The sequence below is a fragment of the Thalassophryne amazonica genome, chromosome 12, assembly GCF_902500255.1.
Source record: "Thalassophryne amazonica chromosome 12, fThaAma1.1, whole genome shotgun sequence".
Lineage (NCBI taxonomy): Eukaryota > Metazoa > Chordata > Actinopteri > Batrachoidiformes > Batrachoididae > Thalassophryne > Thalassophryne amazonica.
The window spans coordinates 39,555,111-39,574,348 of record NC_047114.1 but is presented as its reverse complement, the minus strand read 5'-3'; the positions used below and the strand labels follow the sequence as shown (position 1 = coordinate 39,574,348).

The following is a 19,238-nucleotide window of genomic DNA, read 5'->3' as shown; positions in this document are numbered from 1 at the left end:
CATTGTAATAAGGAGTGATATCACCAAATTCACTGCACACATCAGTGGGGTCCTGCTGATTATACTACAGAGCAGGGGTGGTGGCCAAGTGGTTAATGCGCTTGGTTTCAGTTCAGAAGGTTCCGGGTTCAAATCCCACCCCTGCCACATTTCTCCATGTAATGTGGAGTTGCGTCAGGAAGGAAGGGCATCCAGCGTAAAACCTGTGCCAATTCAACATGCAGATCCACCTTGGATTTGCTGTGGCGACCCCAAGTGCAAACAAGGGAGCAGCCGAAGGGACTTACTTACTAGACCTTATGCCTTTGAAGCTATTGAAAATATAAACAATAAAAAATTCTCCAAAATTTTTGAAAATGACTTTTTCCCAAAGTGAGTGTTGTAGTATAATCAGCAGGACACCACTGCTGTGTGCAGTAAACTTTGTGTCACTACACCTTATGCCTTTGATGCTATTGAAAATATAAACAATAAAAAATTCTCCAAAATTTTTGAAAATGACTTTTTCCAAACGTGAGTGTTGTAGTATAATCAGCAGGACACCACTGTTGTGTGCAGTGAATTTGGCGACACCACACCTTATGACTTTGATGCTATTGAAAATTTAAACAATAAAAAATTCTCCAAAATTTTTGAAAATGACTTTTTCCCAAAGTGAGTGTTGTCGTATAATCAGCAGGACACCACTGTTATGTGCAGTAAATTTTGTGTCACTACACCTTATGACTTTGATGCTATTGAAAATATAAACAATCAAAAATTATCCAAAATTTTTGAAAATGACTTTTTCCAAAAGTGAGTGTTGTAGTATAATCAGCAGGACACCACTGTTGTGTGCAGTAAATTTTGTGTCACTACACCTTATGACTTTGATGCTATTGAAAATATAATCAATGAAAAATTCTCCAAAATTTTTGAAAATGACTTTTTCCCAAAGTGAGTGTTGTTGTATAATCAGCAGGACACCACTGCTGTGTGCAGTAAACGTTGTGTCACTATACCTTATGCCTTTGATGCTATTGAAAATATAACCAATAAAAAAATTCTCCAAATTTTTTTTAAATGACTTTTTCCAAACGTGAGTGTTGTAGTATAATCAGCAGGACACCACTGTTGTGTACAATAAATTTTGTTTCACTACACCTTATGACTTTGATGCTATTGAAAATATAAACAATAAAAAAAATTCCCCAAATTTTTGAAAATGACTTTTTCCCAAAGTGAGTGTTGTAGTATAATCAGCAGGACACCACTCTTGTGTGTCACTACACCTTATGACTTTGATGCTATTGAAAATTTAAACAATCAAAAATTCTACAAATTTTTTTTAAATGACTTTTTCCCAAAGTGTGTGTTGTAGTATAATCAGCACGACACCACTGTTGTGTGCTGTAAATTTTGTGTCACTACACCTTATGACTTTGATGCTATTGAAAATATAAACAATAAAAAATTCTCCAAAATTTCTGTAAATGACTTTTTCCAACAGTGAGTGTTGTAGTATAATCAGCAGGACACCACTGTTGTGTGCAGTAAATTTTGTGTCACTACACCTTATGACTTTGATGCTATTGAAAATATAACAATGAAAAATTCTCCAAAATTTTTTAAAATAACTTTTTCCAAAAGTGAGTGTTGTAGTATAATCGGCAGGACACCACTGTGTTGTGTACAGTAAATTTTGTGTCACTACACCTTATGACTTTGATGCTATTGAAAATATAATCAATGAAAAATTCTCCAAAATTTTTGAAAATGACTTTTTCCCAAAGTGAGCGTTGTAGTATAATCAGCAGGACACGGCTGTTGTGTGCAGTGAATTTGGTGACACCACACCTTATGACTTTGATGCTATTGAAAATTTAAACAATCAAAAATTCTCCAAATTTTTTTTAAATGACTTTTTCCCAAAGTGAGTGTTGTAGTATAATCAGCAGGACACCACTGTTGTGTGCAGTAAATTTTGTGTCACTACATCTTATGACTTTGATGCTATTGAAAATATCAATGAAAAATTCTCCAAAATTTTTTAAAATTATTTTTCCCAAACTGAGTGCTCTGGTATAATCAACAGGACATGGCTGTTGTTTGCAGTGAATTTGGTGACACCACATCTTGTGACTTTGATGCTATTAAAAATTTAAAAAATAAAAAATTCTGCAAAGTTTTTCATAATGGCATCTTTCCAAACTGAACTCTGTAGTATAATCAGCAGGACCCCACTGATGTGTGCAGTGAATTTGGTGATATCACTCCTTATTACAATGGTTTATTCAATAATTTTCTGGTGTCTTTTTTTTTCCATGTATGCACTTTGTAGACGGTCCCTAATCTTCCGTTTCTCTGCCGGCTGCCCGTTCAGATCAGTGTTATTTTTTTCAGCTCAGAGGACGGCTCCTATGGATAAAAATAAGGTTGTAGCTCGTTGTCTATCTTCCTGAGGTTAGAAACTAGTGGTGTTTGTCTTTCTACAACGTTTCTCTTCAGATCTATTGAGCCGTGAACTTCGAATCTGTGAATATCTTTCTAACTTTACCTAAGTAATTAAAACCTTATTGCGTCCCGGCGCATCGGTTGTGCGTAAATATGGTCCAGTTTTCGACACTGGCGTTGCTGTAACTGGCTGATGTCCCCATTTGTCAGTGTGAGGTGTGTTTTCAGTCGTCCTGTGTGGTTCACAGTGAATGTTTTATGCAAATATGTGCTCAGAGGGAAGTGACCGTTTTGTCACCACAACTTCTGCTGCGCAAACGAAACGACTCCAACGACCAAGTTCAACATGCCCGGGATGCTTCTCGGAGATGAATTTCCTAATTTTGAAGCAGAAACAACGTTTGGAAAAATTAAATTCCACGAATTTCTCGGTGACTCGTGAGTAGATTTTGTTTCAAAGTGTGAACGCGCGCAGTTGCTGTTACAGATTTAACACCTTCTGTTTTGCGAACATTACGCAAGTCCAATTTTATTTTGACTTTTGCTTTTTAGCTGTGTGTCACAGCCAGTTCAATATATGTTCAAAGTGCACATTATTTAAAGATTCTCAGCTTTACATTGTGGATTAACTGAAATGTGTCGTAATTACACTGTAAAAAGAGGATGCATTAGTTCAGCTCAGTTAAGGAAGCTCACTGCTGCAAATAATTTGTTAATGCAAATAATTTGAAAGACAAACACAAGTTCACTGGCCAGTGTTCAAATAAGGAAGGCAGTGAAATCCACTTTTAAAATATGTACAACAAATATATTAAAATAAAAAAAAAAATACTGGTGATTCTGATTTGACCAGTGTGAATGAGTCATGTCTGTCATGTATCATGTTAATGTTGGGGTTCTTGTTTGTTCCCTTTTGTGGCTGGGTGGTTTGTGTTTGGGTTTTTTGGGTCTGTATGTCTCTTGGCTGCCTTCACTGTGCTTGGTGGGGGCGGTGCTCGGTGAGTGGGTCACGCCCTGTTCTGGGTCTTTCTACACTTGTTCCGGGAGTATTTAGACGCCACTAGTTGCACCGGGTGTTGCCTGATCGTTGTGCCCTGTGCCAGTGCTTCAAGCTCAGTACCACGTTTTGTTAAGCTGTCTCTTGGTGTTTTGACTGCCTGCCTGTGTTTTTGTCTACGCCTCTGCCTGATGTTTCGGTTTTGGTTGCTCTTCTTGGACTGTCTGCTTGTGTACCGAACCTTGCTAAGCACCTCAGTAAAAGCCTCTCTGAACCAGAACTGTTCCAGTGAGTCCTGCATTTGTCTCCTGCCTTCCTCGTCTGACAAGCGTGATAGAACGATCAGGCCAACAATGGAGACAGCGGACTCGGATCCATTCCAGCAGGCCGTTCGCTTCCATAGCCGCCAGCTGGCCCAACAAGAAGACCGCATCACTGCTTTAAGCACCAATATAGCCGACCTGGCCACAAGACAGGACGCCTTCATGTCCTCTGTCAGCTCTCAGATCAACCAGCTCGTAACCTCTCTGACGCCACAGACACCGTCTGCCTCGGCAACCACCAACCAGCCACCGATGGGACTGAGTGCGGCCCCGCCGGTACCCACTGCTGCTCCTGATGTCTGCAATCAGCTATCTCGACCTGAACATTTCTCTGGTGAATCCGGAGACATCATACCGTTCCTAACACAATGTGACCTGCACTTTGAGTTGATGTCAGCCATGTTTCCGTCCGACCGGGCGAAGATCGCCTTCATTATTACTCACCTCACCGGCCGGGCCGCGGCGTGGGCCTCGGCAGAGTGGAGCAGACAGTCCCCGGCGTGTAGTACTCTCCAGGCGTTCCAGACCGCTCTCCGCCAAGTGTTCCAGCATACGTCACCGGGCCGTGAGGCAGCCCGGTCCCTGATGCGCCTCCGGCAGGGTAACAGAAGAGTTGCCGACTACGCCATCGACTTCCGCATCCTCGCGGCAAAGAGCGAATGGAACCCGGCCGCACTCCATGACGTGTTCTTTCAAGGCCTGTCTCCGCAGATCCAGGACCAGCTGATCGCCATCGACCTCCCGGAGCAACTCGACGAGCTAATCGCGTTAGCCATCCGCACCGATCGCCGGCTGGCGGATCGGCCCCGGCGGGACGTGCGTGCCTCGTCCCAGCACGCTGAGTCCGCTCTCCACGTCGGGTCCTCGGCGTCCTCCTCTGGCTCACTCCCGGCTGCCGCTGATGAACCGATGCAGCTGGGACGAACCCGATTGACCATCGAGGAGCGACAGCGGCGGAAAGATCAGGGCCTGTGCTTCTATTGTGGTCAGGTGGGGCATGTGGTCACGGAGTGCCATGCCAGGGGTGCCCCCGTGCGGTCACAACGGGTACGCCGGGTGAGTCAACATTCCATTCTTTCCGTCTCTCCCCGTAACATGGTCACTGCCAAGTTAATATCCAAGCATACGTCATGTTCTGTTCCGACTTTTGTGGACTCCGGTTCAGATGCTAATTTGATGCACTCCTCCCTCGCTAGGTCTTTGCACCTCAAACTTCACCGTCTTTCACGACCATTGGGTATACATGCCGTGGACGGTCACGTATTGGGTCACATCACCCACCGCGCGGAGACCGTTCAATTAATCATAGCCGGTACTCATTACAAACAATCAGTTTTCATGTCTTCGATGAAATGACTCACTCCGCCATTTTGGGGCATCCCTGGTTACGTAAACATTGTCCATACGTAAACTGGTCCGACGGGCAGATCACTTCCTGGGGTTCCGCATGTACCGGGCGCTGTTTTGCTATGACCATCAGGGACGGCAAGGTCCCTAATCCTGAGTTGGCAGGTGTGCCCGCGGAGTACCACGATATTGCCGACGTATTCAGCAAGGTCAAGGCAAAGTCGCTGCCACCGCATCGTGCATACGACTGTGCCATTGAGTTATTGCTGGGTATGAGTCCCCCGCGGGGAAAACTGTTTTCTCTGACTGGTCCTGAACGTGTCGCTATGAACGACTACATCCGGGACTCTTTGGATGCCGGGTTGATCCGCCCATCGTCGTCTCCTGCGGGGGCGGGGTTCTTTTTTGTTGAAAAGAAGGATAAATCACTCCGTCCCTGCATCGACTATCGCGGGCTTAATGACGTCACAGTAAAGAACCGTTATCCTCTGCCCCTAATTGCCTCCGCGTTCGACCTGCTAGAGGGCGCCAAACTCTTCACCAAACTCGATCTCCGTAATGCCTATCATTTAGTGCGAATCAGACAGGGTGATGAATGGAAGACCGCTTTTAACACCCCCACTGGCCATTATGAACATCTAGTCATGCCTTTTGGTTTAACCAATGCACCCGCAGTGTTTCAAAACCTGATTAATGATGTACTATGGGAATGTCTGGGAAAATTTCTGTTTGTGTACCTCGACGATATCCTGATCTTCTCCCCGGATGCGGAAACGCATGCCCGTCATGTCCGTACCGTGCTTGAGACCCTTTTACACAATCAGTTGTACGTAAAGGCAGAAAAGTGTGACTTCCATAGGTCCTCAGTGACCTTTCTGGGATTCATCATATCGCCTGGGTCTATCCGGATGGACCCAGCCAAGATAGCCGCAGTGCGTGATTGGCCTGTACCAAGGAACCGCAAGGAAGTCCAGCGGTTTCTTGGTTTTGCCAACTTTTATCGAAAGTTCATCCGTAATTTCAGCTCGGTGGCCGCGCCTCTGCATAACAGCACGTCCGTACACCGGCCCTTTTCCTGGACGCTGGACTGCGAGGAAGCTTTTCGAAGCCTGAAAAGACGGTTTACCACGGCCCCAGTGTTGCTCCTCCCCAACCCCGCTCTACAGTTTGTTGTCGAAGTTGACGCCTCCGACGTAGGGATCGGGGCCGTCTTATCCCAGATCCAACCCTCAGACCAGAAATTACATCCCTGTGCGTTTTGTCCCGAAAACCGACGCCGGCAGAGCGCAATTACCACATCGAAGACCGCGAACTGCTGGGGGTTAAGGTGGCCTTGGAAGAGTGGCGACACTGGTTGGAAGGGGCACAATTTCCGTTTTTGGTATGGACCGACCATAAAAATCTAGAGTATCTCCGTTCTGCGAAACGACTCAATGCCAGACAGGCTAGATGGTCCATCTTTTTTAGCCGTTTCAACTTTGTGTTATCCTATCGACCGGGTACAAAGAACGGTAAACCCGACGCGCTCTCCAGTCGGGGCGAACCTGTGGCTGTGCCGGCGGACCCAGGTCCGGTCTTGCCCGTGTCCTGCTTCCTGTCAGTTCTCACCTGGGACATAGAAACCAAGGTCCGGTCTGCTACGCGCGGTGACTCTGTGCCGCGGGACTGCCCTCCGGGGAGACTGTACGTCCCAGATGCTCTTAGGGGGGAGGTGATAAGGTGGGCTCATAACAGCCGTTTTTCGTGTCATCCCGGAACTGGGAAGACAGCCACGATCATCCAGGGAAGATTTTGGTGGCCTCGGTTACTTCCCGACGTCACAGCTTATGTGGGGGCGTGCATTGTCTGTGCTATGCACAAGTCAACCAACCGCTCACCGTCCGGCAAGCTCCACCCATTACCCGTCCCCACCCGACCATGGTCACATATCTCGGTGGATTTCGTTACCGGGTTGCCGCCATCCAAGGGGCATACTGTTATTCTGTCAGTGGTGGACCGTCTGTCCAAGATGGCCCATTTCATTCCGCTACCGAAACTCCCATCAGCTAAGGAAACCGCAGAGGCCCTGTTGCACCATGTGTTTAGATTACACGGTTTCCCGCAGGACATCGTGTCCGATCGTGGACCACAGTTCGTTTCACACTTCTGGGGTGAGTTTTGTCGACTCCTGGGAGTCACCGCGAGTCTCACCTCCGGGTATCACCCTCAGGCGAATGGGCAGGCTGAGAGGGTCAATCAGGAATTGGAAAAGGGGTTACGTATCCTCGCCTCCCAGCACCCCGCTTCCTGGTCGTCACAAGTAGTATGGGTAGAGCTCGCTCACAATAGTTTACCGTCTGCCTCCTCTGGTTACTCCCCAATGCACGTGTCACATGGGTATCAACCTTCTTTGTTCTCTCCTACAGTCTTAACCACCCAGGTGCCTTCAGCCCTTTCCTTAATCCGCCATTGTCGTCTAATCTGGGAGCGGGCCCGACGGACGTTACTGCGCTCTTCAGCGATCTACAAGGCTGCTGCCGTCAGGAAAAGGACCCTAGAACCACATTACTCCCCGGGACAGCGGGTTTGGCTCTCCACCCGGCACCTTTCCCTCTGTGGTCTGCCATGGAAACTTGCTCCTCGGTTCGTGGGGCCGTTTCCCATCACGAGGGTGATCACTCCGGTCTCTGTCCGCCTTCGTCTGCCCCGGACTATGAGGATACATCCCACCTTCCACGTCAGCCAGGTCAAGCCTGCTCGGTCCTGTGTCTTGTGCCCTCCAGCCGTTCCCCCGCCTCCCGCCCGGTTTGTGGCCGGGGGCCCGGTTTTTACTGTGCGCCGCCTTGTGGGTTCCCGGTGGCGTGGGCGGGGGGTGCAGTACTTGGTGGACTGGGAGGGTTATGGACCTGAAGAACGCTCATGGATTCCTTCTTGTTTCGTTTTGGATCCTGGACTGATCGCGGACTTCCATGCTCGGCATCCTGGGTTCCCCGGGCCGTCAGGTGCCGGCCATTGAGCGGGGGGTCCTGTCATGTATCATGTTAATGTTGGGGTTCTTGTTTGTTCCCTTTTGTGGCTGGGTGGTTTGTGTTTGGGTTTTTTGGGTCTGTATGTCTCTTGGCTGCCTTCACTGTGCTTGGTGGGGGTGGTGCTCGGTGAGTGGGTCACGCCCTGTTCTGGGTCTTTCTACACTTGTTCCGGGAGTATTTAGACGCCACTAGTTGCACCGGGTGTTGCCTGATCATTGTGCCCTGTGCCAGTGCTTCAAGCTCAGTACCACGTTTTGTTAAGCTGTCTCTTGGTGTTTTGACTGCCTGCCTGTGTTTTTGTCTACGCCTCTGCCTGATGTTTCGGTTTTGGTTGCTCTTCTTGGACTGTCTGCTTGTGTACCGAACCTTGCTAAGCACCTCAGTAAAAGCCTCTCTGAACCAGAACTGTTCCAGTGAGTCCTGCATTTGTCTCCTGCCTTCCTCGTCTGACAAGCGTGATAATGTCAGTTCATGACAGCATTACGAAAAGTACATTACTCTATGGGTTCCTGAAGGGGGCACGAAAATTGGGTGCTTTTCGTGACTGGGGGGGGGGGGGGGGGGGGGGAGATGATTACATTTCGTGGTGGGGACACGAAATGTGGGGTTACTGGAGGTGTCTGGGGAGTTGTGGTTAGGGAAGTGCAGACACTAATTGTTGTGAAAGTGTAGTGACACGGACCCACAACAGGGGGCGCAAATGAACGGTCAATAGATGAGCCAAAAAGTAACAATTTAATGTTGTGAAGGTGCACAACGAATACACAGACAATCTCAGAATATGATAACAGTCAATCCACAAAGGTGACATGTGGGCAGGCTCGAGGATAGAAGACGTCTGTCCTGAGAAGAGCCGGAACCACACGATTTCCGCCGCCACCGAACCTGGTGAATACTGGAGCCGCCAAGTCCCGAATTCCCAGGTGATCACCGTCCCCGACTGTCGGATCTGGTACTGCTGGCGAAGAACAAAGACAGTCAAGTGTGGGTGTGTGTACACCCCGTAACAACAAGAGTTGTAGAGTAGATGGGTGACAGCTGTCAAGAGATAATGAGTGACAGCTGTCACCCCCGGCTGTGTCCGTGGCGGCAGCGCTCTCTCGTGCCTGAAGCCCGCACTTCAGGCAGGGCGCCCACTGGTGGTGGGCCAGCAGTACCTCCTCTTCTGGCGGCCCACACAACACTAATGCTATGGTTATGGTTAGATTTAGGAGAAGGGGAAGATTATAAATAGTAAAATTAAAAAACGTTTCACAAAAATCAGGCACTTTTCATGATGGTGCATGAAGTTTGATATGTGGCCCTGCCATAGACTGGTGTCCTGTCCAGGTTGTACCCCACCTTTTGTCCTATGACTGTTGGGAAGCGGGTACAGAAAATGAATTAATTAATAAAAAATATTCATGGATGTATCATTGATTAAAAAAAAAAGCACAGTATTGTTAGTATGGCCAAAGCAGATGCCACCCCATTGAGTCTGATCTGCTTGAAGTTTCTTCCTATTATCAAAAAACACCTGAGAGAGTTTTACATCCTCACCATCACCTGGCATACAGAGCACTGTAATACCGCTGTAGTTGCTGCAATCCAGGTGATCAGCCTTTCCATTCCATGGAGGAACAACAGGTTCTTTCTTCTAGTCAGTTGAGCTGATGCCCATCTCTCAAAAGGAAGCAAATATTGTTTGAAACAATAGGAGAACAGTATCACCACCCATATAGAGTCGTTATCACAGATCCCTGCAGCTGTATCCACTTTCAGATGGTTCACCAACTGCAGTCTCACTGAGAGTCAGTGGTTTGCAGTTGACTTGAGGATCATCAACAAAGACTCAGGCACTGGAGATGTCAAATATCCTGACAGAAGGATCAGGAGCCAGCTCAGCTGATCAGCTGTGATATACCCCAAAAATGACAAAAGTTCAGTTGACCTCTAAATATATAAGGACACTGTACAATGCTGTTGTCTCTGTGATGTCTAACAAGTGAGATGGGAGGCAAATAACTCATTAGTCCACATGTGTGAAGCAGACAAGGTTCTCTGAAGAGTCTGGAGATGCATCATCACAATGCTGACATAAAACTAAAACCTGCAGCTCATCACTTCTACCTCCACTTTTGACTTACGTGTCACATCCTGTCAGTCTGGTGTCACATCACTCAGCCGTCATCCTGTTGTGAAAGTAGTCCAACTACTAATGTTATAAAAATATCAAACCTGAAAGGTTAAGAACAGAAAATGACTAAACCCTGTTTGTGAGAATCTCAGACAGCAGTATTACACAAACACAAATTCTGACCTTCTACTCAGAAATACAGCAGAAGTCAGTGCATGTGCAAGATCACTTAACCCTCAAGCGACCAAGCTATTTTAGTGACTAATATGGTATAGGATAATTGTAGCATCAAATATAGAAGAACCGCTGATTAGCAAATATACCAATACTTGAAACACAGATCTCAAAGAAACCCATCAGTCATCCTTTGTGATAATCACGAGCTATTTTCATCCTCACTCTGGGTATCAAGAATCAGTCTCAATATTTGTGCAGCTGTAAATCTTGCTGTTCTAGGTCTGTTGGCCAGGCTTCCCTGCAAAACTGTAAAATATAATGATTAGAGTTGGCAAATTACAATACCATCTGAAGCTATAATGTCGAAAATCTCATAGATCTTCCCGAGGGGGTCATAAGTGACCCCGCACAAATTTTAATTATATTTGCCACACGGATGGACCGATGTTTGTAAAATTCTATGAACAAATGCAGGACAAATAGATTGACAAATTCACAATAGTAAACGTTTTTCTGATTAAAATTAGAAAATGGTGCACAAAAATATATGCCTGGGGTCATAAATGACCCCACTCGGTCGCTTGAGGGTTACATGTCAAATAATTCAAAATTGTATCACCTGTCATTACCTGCATTATATGAGCTTTGTGCCGCTGTGACAGTATACAACAGGGGTGGGCAACTTGTTCCAGAAAGGGCCAAGAGAGTGCAGGTTTTCTTTGCATCCACTGACTCCACCAGGTGATTTCACTCATTAACTGATTCCATCTGCTCAAAGTGATATTAATGAGTGAAATCACCTGGTGGAACCAGTGGCTGCAAAGAAAACCTGCACCCTCTTGGCCCTTTCTGGAACAAGTTGCCCACCCCTGGTATAGAAGATCTTGTGGGATCTCGTGAGAATTCAGTGGCAAGTTGAGATTGAAACAGGAAGTGCCCATTTTTGAGTCCACAGTGAAACAGGAAATGTCAAACGAACACTTCCTGGATCAACACTTCCTGGATTGACAATACATGAGATCTTGTGGAATCTCGTGGGAATTTCGCAGCAAGTTGAGACTGAAACTGGAAGTACTAAATTTTGAGCACACAGTGAAATGTCAAATGTTGAACACTTCCTGGATTGACAGTATAGAAGATCTCATGGGATCTTGTGAGAATTCAGTGTTTTAACTTTGGAATTTTTTTTAAAAATAATTTACCCCTAGTTTTGATGTGTGTGTGCTTTTTTTTTAAAATTAACCTGTTCTTTGGTATGTTGTTTTTGCTGTTGTATTTAATCTTCTGTAAGGTTACTGTGTAACTTTTTGCTTGTCTCATTAAATAAAAAGAAGTAAAATGTTGAACACGTCCTGCATCGACACTTGCTGGCAAGTTGCGACTGAAACAGGAAGTGCTAAATGTTGAATCCACAGTCAAACAGGAAATGCCAAATGTTGCACACTTGCTGTCATGGGTGGAGGTGGGCGACACTGGACTACCCTGAAATCTGATGGGATACACCAGGTGCCACACAGATGATTGGCACATCACGGCACCACACATCTGGTTGAAAAGAGCCATTTTGAAATCGGTGGCATATACTGACTGCTAGGTCCCTCCTGTACAGTAGTTGGTGCTGTGTTCTACAAAAGTTCTAATCCACCTTAGCAGAAGAAGAAAACTCTGAGCCAGATTTAAACCTGAACACATCATCTGAACCATGGACTCCTAAGCCGCCCTGAAGCCGAAGACCTTTAGCCATGCTAATGCTCTCCATAAGCATTTGCTGACAAAAGTCTGAAGGACCTAAATGAGATGGTAAGGACTTTTTTCCAGGCATGTGAGATGCAAATAAAGAAAATGCTTAAAATGGTGGGGGGTTAAGAGGCCTGTAGCCCCCTAGAAGCTGAAGATTTTTAGCCATGCTAATTCTCTCCAGAAGCATTTACTGAAAAAATGTCTGAAGGACCTAAATGACATGTGAGATGCTGAAGAGCTTTGCTCGTTCATGTCCGTGACATATACATATTGAAAAAATGTTTTTGTTATGAAGAATCACAAACAAACATATTAGCCCAAAGTAGGACCTCTATGTAACAAATGTCAGCATAAGTACACATATGTTGTAACCAGAGAGGGTGAAACCCCAAAATAGAACAGTGACAACAAACTGGAAGGAATAAAAGGCTTTAATTAACCCTTTCACTCACACTCCACTGCAAGTGGGCTTACATTTTCCAATAGAATGGACATTTTTGTTGAACCCATTGAATAAAAGTTTAAAATGTACATTATGAAAACATGTTGAGTGTTTTATTCAACTCTGTATAGAGGCAAAAACAAAACAAAAACAATCTTTACATTCCTGTCCAAACACATTTGCACCTGTCTGTATCAGAGGGTTTCATCATAATAAACACTGAAATTATCAAGTGGGAAAACTGCAGTTATTGAGTAGTTAGAACATTTTGCATACTTTGACATTTGATATTGTATGGAGCCGAGATGGGTAGCACTGTGGTGGAAACCAACTGCTTTTGTTAGTGAGAAAAGGATGACTGATCTTGATTTCGTGAAATCATTGGATGACCTGGTTGTTGCACTTGAGAAGCCGAGTGAAGAGTCAGAGTGTCTGGTTTTGCGATTGTCCTGGATCAAAAGTAAGATCCAAGCTTTCAATAGCATCATAAGAAGACGGAGGACTACCTCCAATTCCACAACACCTCAAATCAACAGCTGGTTGAAACTTGGCTACAATTTGGTCTTCCAACAGAACAATGCTCCCAAATACACATCAATTCACATTCCAAATACACATCACATTCCTTAATTTCGCCCTGGAGATCAATAAAGTTACTTTACTCAAAACTGGTTGTGGGTTGGATAAAGGAGGCAAACATTAAGCTTCTGGAATGGCCTTCCCAAAGCCCTGACCTCAATCCTATTGAAAATTTGTGCACTATGCTTAAAAGGTGGATGAGTGCCAGGATGGCATGCCTGTTTTACTGCATGGTTATGAGATGTGGACAGTAAACAGTGACCTAAGGTGAAGACTGGATTCTTTGATACTACAACCCCAATTCCAATGAAGTTGGGACGTTGTGTAAAATGCAAATAAAAACAGAATACAATGATTTGCAAATCCTCTTCAACCTATATTCAATTGAATAAACCACAAAAATAAGATATTTAATGTTCAAACTGATACATTTTTTTGTTTTTGTGCAAATATTTGCTCATTTTGAAATGGATGCCTGCAACACGTTTCAAAAAAGCTGGGACAGTGGTATGTTTACCACTGTGTTACATCACCTTTCCTTCTAACAACACTCAATAAGCGTTTGGGAACTGAGGACACTAATTCTTGAAGCTTTACAGGTGGAATTCTTTCCCGTTCTTGCTTGATGTTCGACTTCAGTTGTTCAACAGTCTGGGGTCTCCATCGTCATATTTTGCACTTCATAATGCGCCACACATTTTCAATGGGTGACAGGTCTGGACTGCAGGCAGACCAGTCTTGTACCCGCACTCTTTTACTACGAAGCCACGCTGTTGTAACACGTGCAGAATGTGTCTTGGCATTGTCTTGCTGAAATAAGCAGGGACGTCCCTGAAAAAGACTTTGCTTGGATGGCAGCATGTGTTGCTCCAAAACCTGGATGTACCTTTCAGAATTGATGGTGCCATCACAGATGTGTAAGTTGCCCATGCCACGGGCACTAACACACCCCTATACATCACAGATGCTGGCTTTTGAACTTTTGACGGCGGCAGCATTTCTGGATGTTGTTGATGTATGACTTTCGCTTTGCATGGTCGAGTTTTAACTTGCACTTACAGATGTAGCGACGAACTGTGTTAACTGACAATGGTTTTCTGAAGTATTCCTGAGCCCACGCGGTAAATCCTTTACACAATGATGTCGGTTTTTAATGCAGTGCCGCCTGAAGGATCGAAGGTCACGGGCATTCGATGTTGGTTTTCAGCTTTGCTGCTTACGTGTAGAAACTTCTCCAGATTCCCTGAATCTTCTGATTACATCATGGACTGTAGATGATGGAATCCCTAAATTCCTTGCAACTGAACGTTGAGAAACATTGTTCTTAAACTGATGGACTATTTTTTCACGCAGTTGTTCATGAAGTGGTGATCCTCGCCCCATCTTTGCTTGTGAATGGCTGAGCTTTTTAAGGATGCTCCTCCTATACTCAATCATGACACTCACCTGTTTACAAACAGGTGCCTTTGCACATTCATCAACTTTCCCAGTCTTTTATTGCCCCATCCCAACTTTTTTTGAAATGTGTTGCAGGCATCCATTTCAAAATGAGCAAATATTTGCACAAAAACAAAGTTTATCACTTTGAACATTAAATATCTTGTCTTTGTGGTGTATTGAATTGAATATAGGTTGAAGAGGATTTGCAAATCATTGTATTCTGTTTATTTTACATTTTACACAATATCCCAGCTTCACTGGAATTGGGGTTGTAGATCCCCAAAGACCAAGGAAGATCCTTACGTACCACTGGAATGACTGTGTCAAATGAATGGTTAGTGGAGAAGTCTCAAATGAGGAATATCACTTGTGCTGAGGGGAAACATTTGCTATGACATTTTGGCCACATGGCACATTTTTCTGGGCGTGATCCAACATCCACTGGCTACAGTGTTGAGGGCCCCAAATGGTATCTACGTTTCACCTGGATGTGGCAGATAACTACTTTCAAGAGGTGTCTGAAGTCTGTCTGGGTGTGGTTGCCAGTGTGGTAGATGCAGGGATGAGCGGCACTAGCGCATGCCCCATGATCTGACCTCACTCCTGTTGCACTGTAAACTCTATCCTCTTTGTCCCTGTTCTTGTTCCAGATGGGCGGTGCTGTTCTCCCACCCTCGAGACTACACCCCTGTGTGCACCACTGAGCTGGGGAGAGCTGCCAGACTCAGCGGAGAGTTCAGTAAACGCAGCGTCAAAATGATTGCCCTATCAGTTGACTCCCTTGAGGACCACCATGGCTGGACCAAGGTGAGATACAGTGGAAGTCATCTGTTTGTGATGGTTTGAGTGACATCACACTGATAACAGCAGACACAGAATGCTGTCAAAAGTCAGTGCAGGGGTGCAGCCAGTAACCACTGACAGTGGACTGTGATTAGCTAGCTGAGCTTTCATTGAGCCAAAACTGAAGTGAATTTTATTTGGCAATAAAATGCATAATGAAAGGCATCATAAGGCCGATACCTACCCTGTATGACATAAACACCAAAATATAAATGTACAGATATCTGTAATAGTGATTTTTGATTATGTATAACTTCATCGTATGACTTCTGTGTAATGTCATTTTGGAGACATTCATACCAATCAATCACAAATATAAAACATCTATTTTCAGTCATCAATCTAGGCTTCTTGGCTGTTGAAATCTACAAAAAAGCTGTTTTTTTAGACTATGTTTTCCTTGACCTTGACTTTTTAACGAAACTACTCCAAAATCTAATCACCTTTAGATATCAATCCAAGTAATATTCCCATCATCTAGGCTTCTTGGTTGTTGAAATTCCGTCCTGGCCGTGAACAACCGACCAGCTCTTCACTCTCACAAGGATCCTAGAGGGTGCCTGGGAGTTTGCCCATCCAGTCTACATGTATTTTGTGGACACGGAGAAAGGGGGAGGGGGAGGGGGTTGGCATCCACCAGGGCTGCGCCTTGTCAGCAATCCTGTTTGTGATATTCATGGGCAGGATATTGAGGTGCAGTTGAGGGGAGGAGGGTCTTCAGTTTATTGGGCTCAGGGTCTCATCACTGCTTTTTGCAAATGATGTGGTCCTGACCTCTAGCACTCACTGGGTCACTTCGCAGCTGAGTGTGAAGCGTTTGGAGTAAGGATTAGCACCTCTAAATCTGAGGCCATGGTTTTCAGCAAGAAACCGATAGATTGCCTACTCCGGGTAGGGAATGTGGTCTTGCCCCAAGTGAAGGAGTTAAAGTAGCTTGGGGTCTTGTTCATGAGTGAGGAGACAATGGAGCGTGAGATTGGCCGGTGAATAACGTTACCAGAGACTGCTGTGCCATAGTCTTTACAGAAACTTGGATACACTCATCCATCCCAGACTCGGCTATCGAGTTAGCATGCTAATCAATGCAGCACCTCAACAGGACCAGTGGCTCCAGTAAGAACAAAGCAGGAGGGTTATGTATGTACCTCCACAACTGGTGTAACAATACAGTGATGATAGCCAGCCACTGTTACCTAGACTTAGACAATATTTGACTGTTAAATGCAGACCATTTTACCTCCCTCGGGAGTTTACTGGAGTCTTGATAACCACTGTTTACATTCCACCGGATGCTAATGCTAGCTCTGCCCTCTGCCCTCCAGCTGAACTGACATCCGGATGCGGTGCACATTATCAGAGGTGATTTTAATCATGCGGAATTAAAATTAGTGCTCCCCAAACTTCATCAACATGTCAAATGTGCCACAAGGGGAGAAAACAGACTGGACAAGGTTTACACCAATAATAAGTGAGGCTACAGCGCTTAATATCAGTTGCACCACCTACAGGCAAGTCATACCAAATCTCTCTGCAACTCATCCCTGCATATACCCCCCTCCGGAAACCCACCCCACCACATTAAGACGTAGTAGAGAAGCTTGAATCTTCGACTGGACTGGGTTGCTTGACGCGAGGACGTTTCTCTTCAAATCGCAGAAGCTTCCTCAGCTAAAATTCTTGCTGTGGTAGTCTGACTTCTGTCTGACCCTTGTCGAGAAGAACAAACAGAAGCCACAAAAGCTGGAGTTTTAAACCTAACCAGACGCCTCCTACCGAGAGGCAGACTGCTATTGGCTAGTGACTAAACAATTGCTTTAATTAGCACCTGTTAGCACCTATATGCCCTGTGTTGCCCTGATCTACCGGAAAATTGGCAAGACAAATGTATACGTGTTGTCCTAATTCTGATGTGTGCCATTATTACGGTAAACAAGTAATAATTGTAGATCAATTGCTGTTTGTATGTGCTCTAGTTAGCACCCTCCTAAGGACAGGGTAGCTGTCCCTCCTAACGATGGGACTGACGCCTCTCCTGATGACGTGAATGACTCATTACCATGAACAAAAGACTGAAACTGCTTTGATCTGAGTACCCCATTGTAAACAGGGGACAAAGCATGTCTCAGACCCCCTCCCTGGTTAAGGCTGGGTTTCATCTGTTTCACATAGAATGCCTCCTTCACCCCTCTCTCAAACCATTTCTTCTCTCTGGCTAAGATTTTAACTTCCTTGTCCTCAAACGTGTGGAGGTGTCTGGTTAGGTTTAAAACTCCAGTTTTTGTGGCTTCTGTTTGTTCTTCTCGACAAGGGTCAGACAGAAGTCAGATTACCAGAGCAAGAATTTTAGCTGAGGAAGCTTCTGCAATTTGAAGCAAAACGTCCTCACGTCAAGCAACCCAGTCCAGTCGAAGATTCAAGCTTCTCTACTATGGAAACCACCTGGACAACTGAGAGCCTACACAGAAACACATTAAGATGGTCAAAACATGGCTAGATGGTGCTTCTCAGCAGCTGCAGGATGGCTTCAACAGCACCAACTGGGACGTCTTTGAGGATGAAGACCTGGATGTGTTTGCAGATGCTGGATTGTGTTACATTAAGAACATGTAGATACGGTCACAGTGGAGAAATGCATCTGGGTCTACCCCAGTCAGAAACCCTGGATGACCAGGCAGGTGAAGCAGCTGCTGAAGGAGAGAAACTCCACCTTCAAAGCTGGTGACAGGGCTCTCTACAGCACAGCCTGCGCCAATCTGAAGAGAGGCATAAGGAAGGCCAAGGAGGATTTCAGGAGGAGGAACGACGACCACCTGGACAGAAACGACAGCAGGCAGGCATGGATGGTGGTCCAGCACCTCACCAACTATAAACCCAGCATTCGCAGAAGAGTTAAATCTCTTCCTTGCTCATGTTGAAACTGTGGCACCAGGAGCAGCCATGTCGCCACCAGCAGCCGAGAGCAACTTCACGGTGGGGAAGCACGAGGTGAGGGTGAGGGTGTCAACCCTATCCAAGAAATCCCCCATAACGAGCCTCAATGACTACCGACCTGTTGCACTCACACCGGTGGTGATGAAGTGTTTCGAAAAACTGGTTAGAAGTCACATTATGTCATTCATAACCCCCACTTCAGAGCATTACCAATTCTCTTACAAGGCTAACAGGTCAACAGAGGATGCTGTGACCGCTGCCCTCCACACCACATTGACCCACCTGGAGCAACAGGGTAAATACGCCCGTTTTCTCCTCATGGATTATAGTTTAGCATTCATCACCATCCTCCCCCATGGCCTCGTGAGGAAACTACTGAAGATCATTCCACACGTCTTTGGATTAAGGACTTTCTGTCAGATTGCTTACACACAATCAGGACTGGCTTTCACGTATCCACAACTCTCACACTCAGCACCAGTTCCCCTCAGGGCTATGTGCCAAGCCCGCTGCTCTTCACGTTCTACAACTCTGACTGCACCTCTATCCACACCAGCAACACTTTCACTGAGTATGCGGATGACACCTCAGTGGTAGGCTGTATCACTGGAGATGAGTCTGCCTACTGGGATGAGGTGGAACAGCTGACGGTGTGGTGTAGAGAAAATAACCTTCTCCTGAATACAGCCAAGATCAAGGAGCTAATCATAGACTTCAGGTGAAACAAAACAGACATTCAGCCCTTTATCATTCTTTTTTAATTAGCACTCTGTTCTTTCGGTTAAATTTTATGTTTATGTTTCTTTTCTTCAGACCTTTCAAGTCTGCATGTGGTTTACACAGGTTTATATTTGCACTGAAG

The 19,238-nt window shown here is 45.5% G+C and overlaps 1 protein-coding gene across 1 annotated transcript in view; it reads left to right on the top strand.

The window, feature by feature from the left end:
• The first annotated feature begins 2,667 nt into the window (after window positions 1-2,667).
• LOC117521472 (peroxiredoxin-6-like) overlaps window positions 2,668-19,238 on the top strand; it is a 35,299-nt gene continuing 18,728 nt past the window's right edge. Inside the window, exons 1-2 of the mRNA XM_034182775.1 lie at window positions 2,668-2,871; window positions 15,253-15,409. Of these exons, the coding sequence (XP_034038666.1) occupies window positions 2,780-2,871; window positions 15,253-15,409 (249 nt within the window). The 5' untranslated portion in view covers window positions 2,668-2,779. The remainder of the gene's footprint in view (window positions 2,872-15,252; window positions 15,410-19,238) is intronic.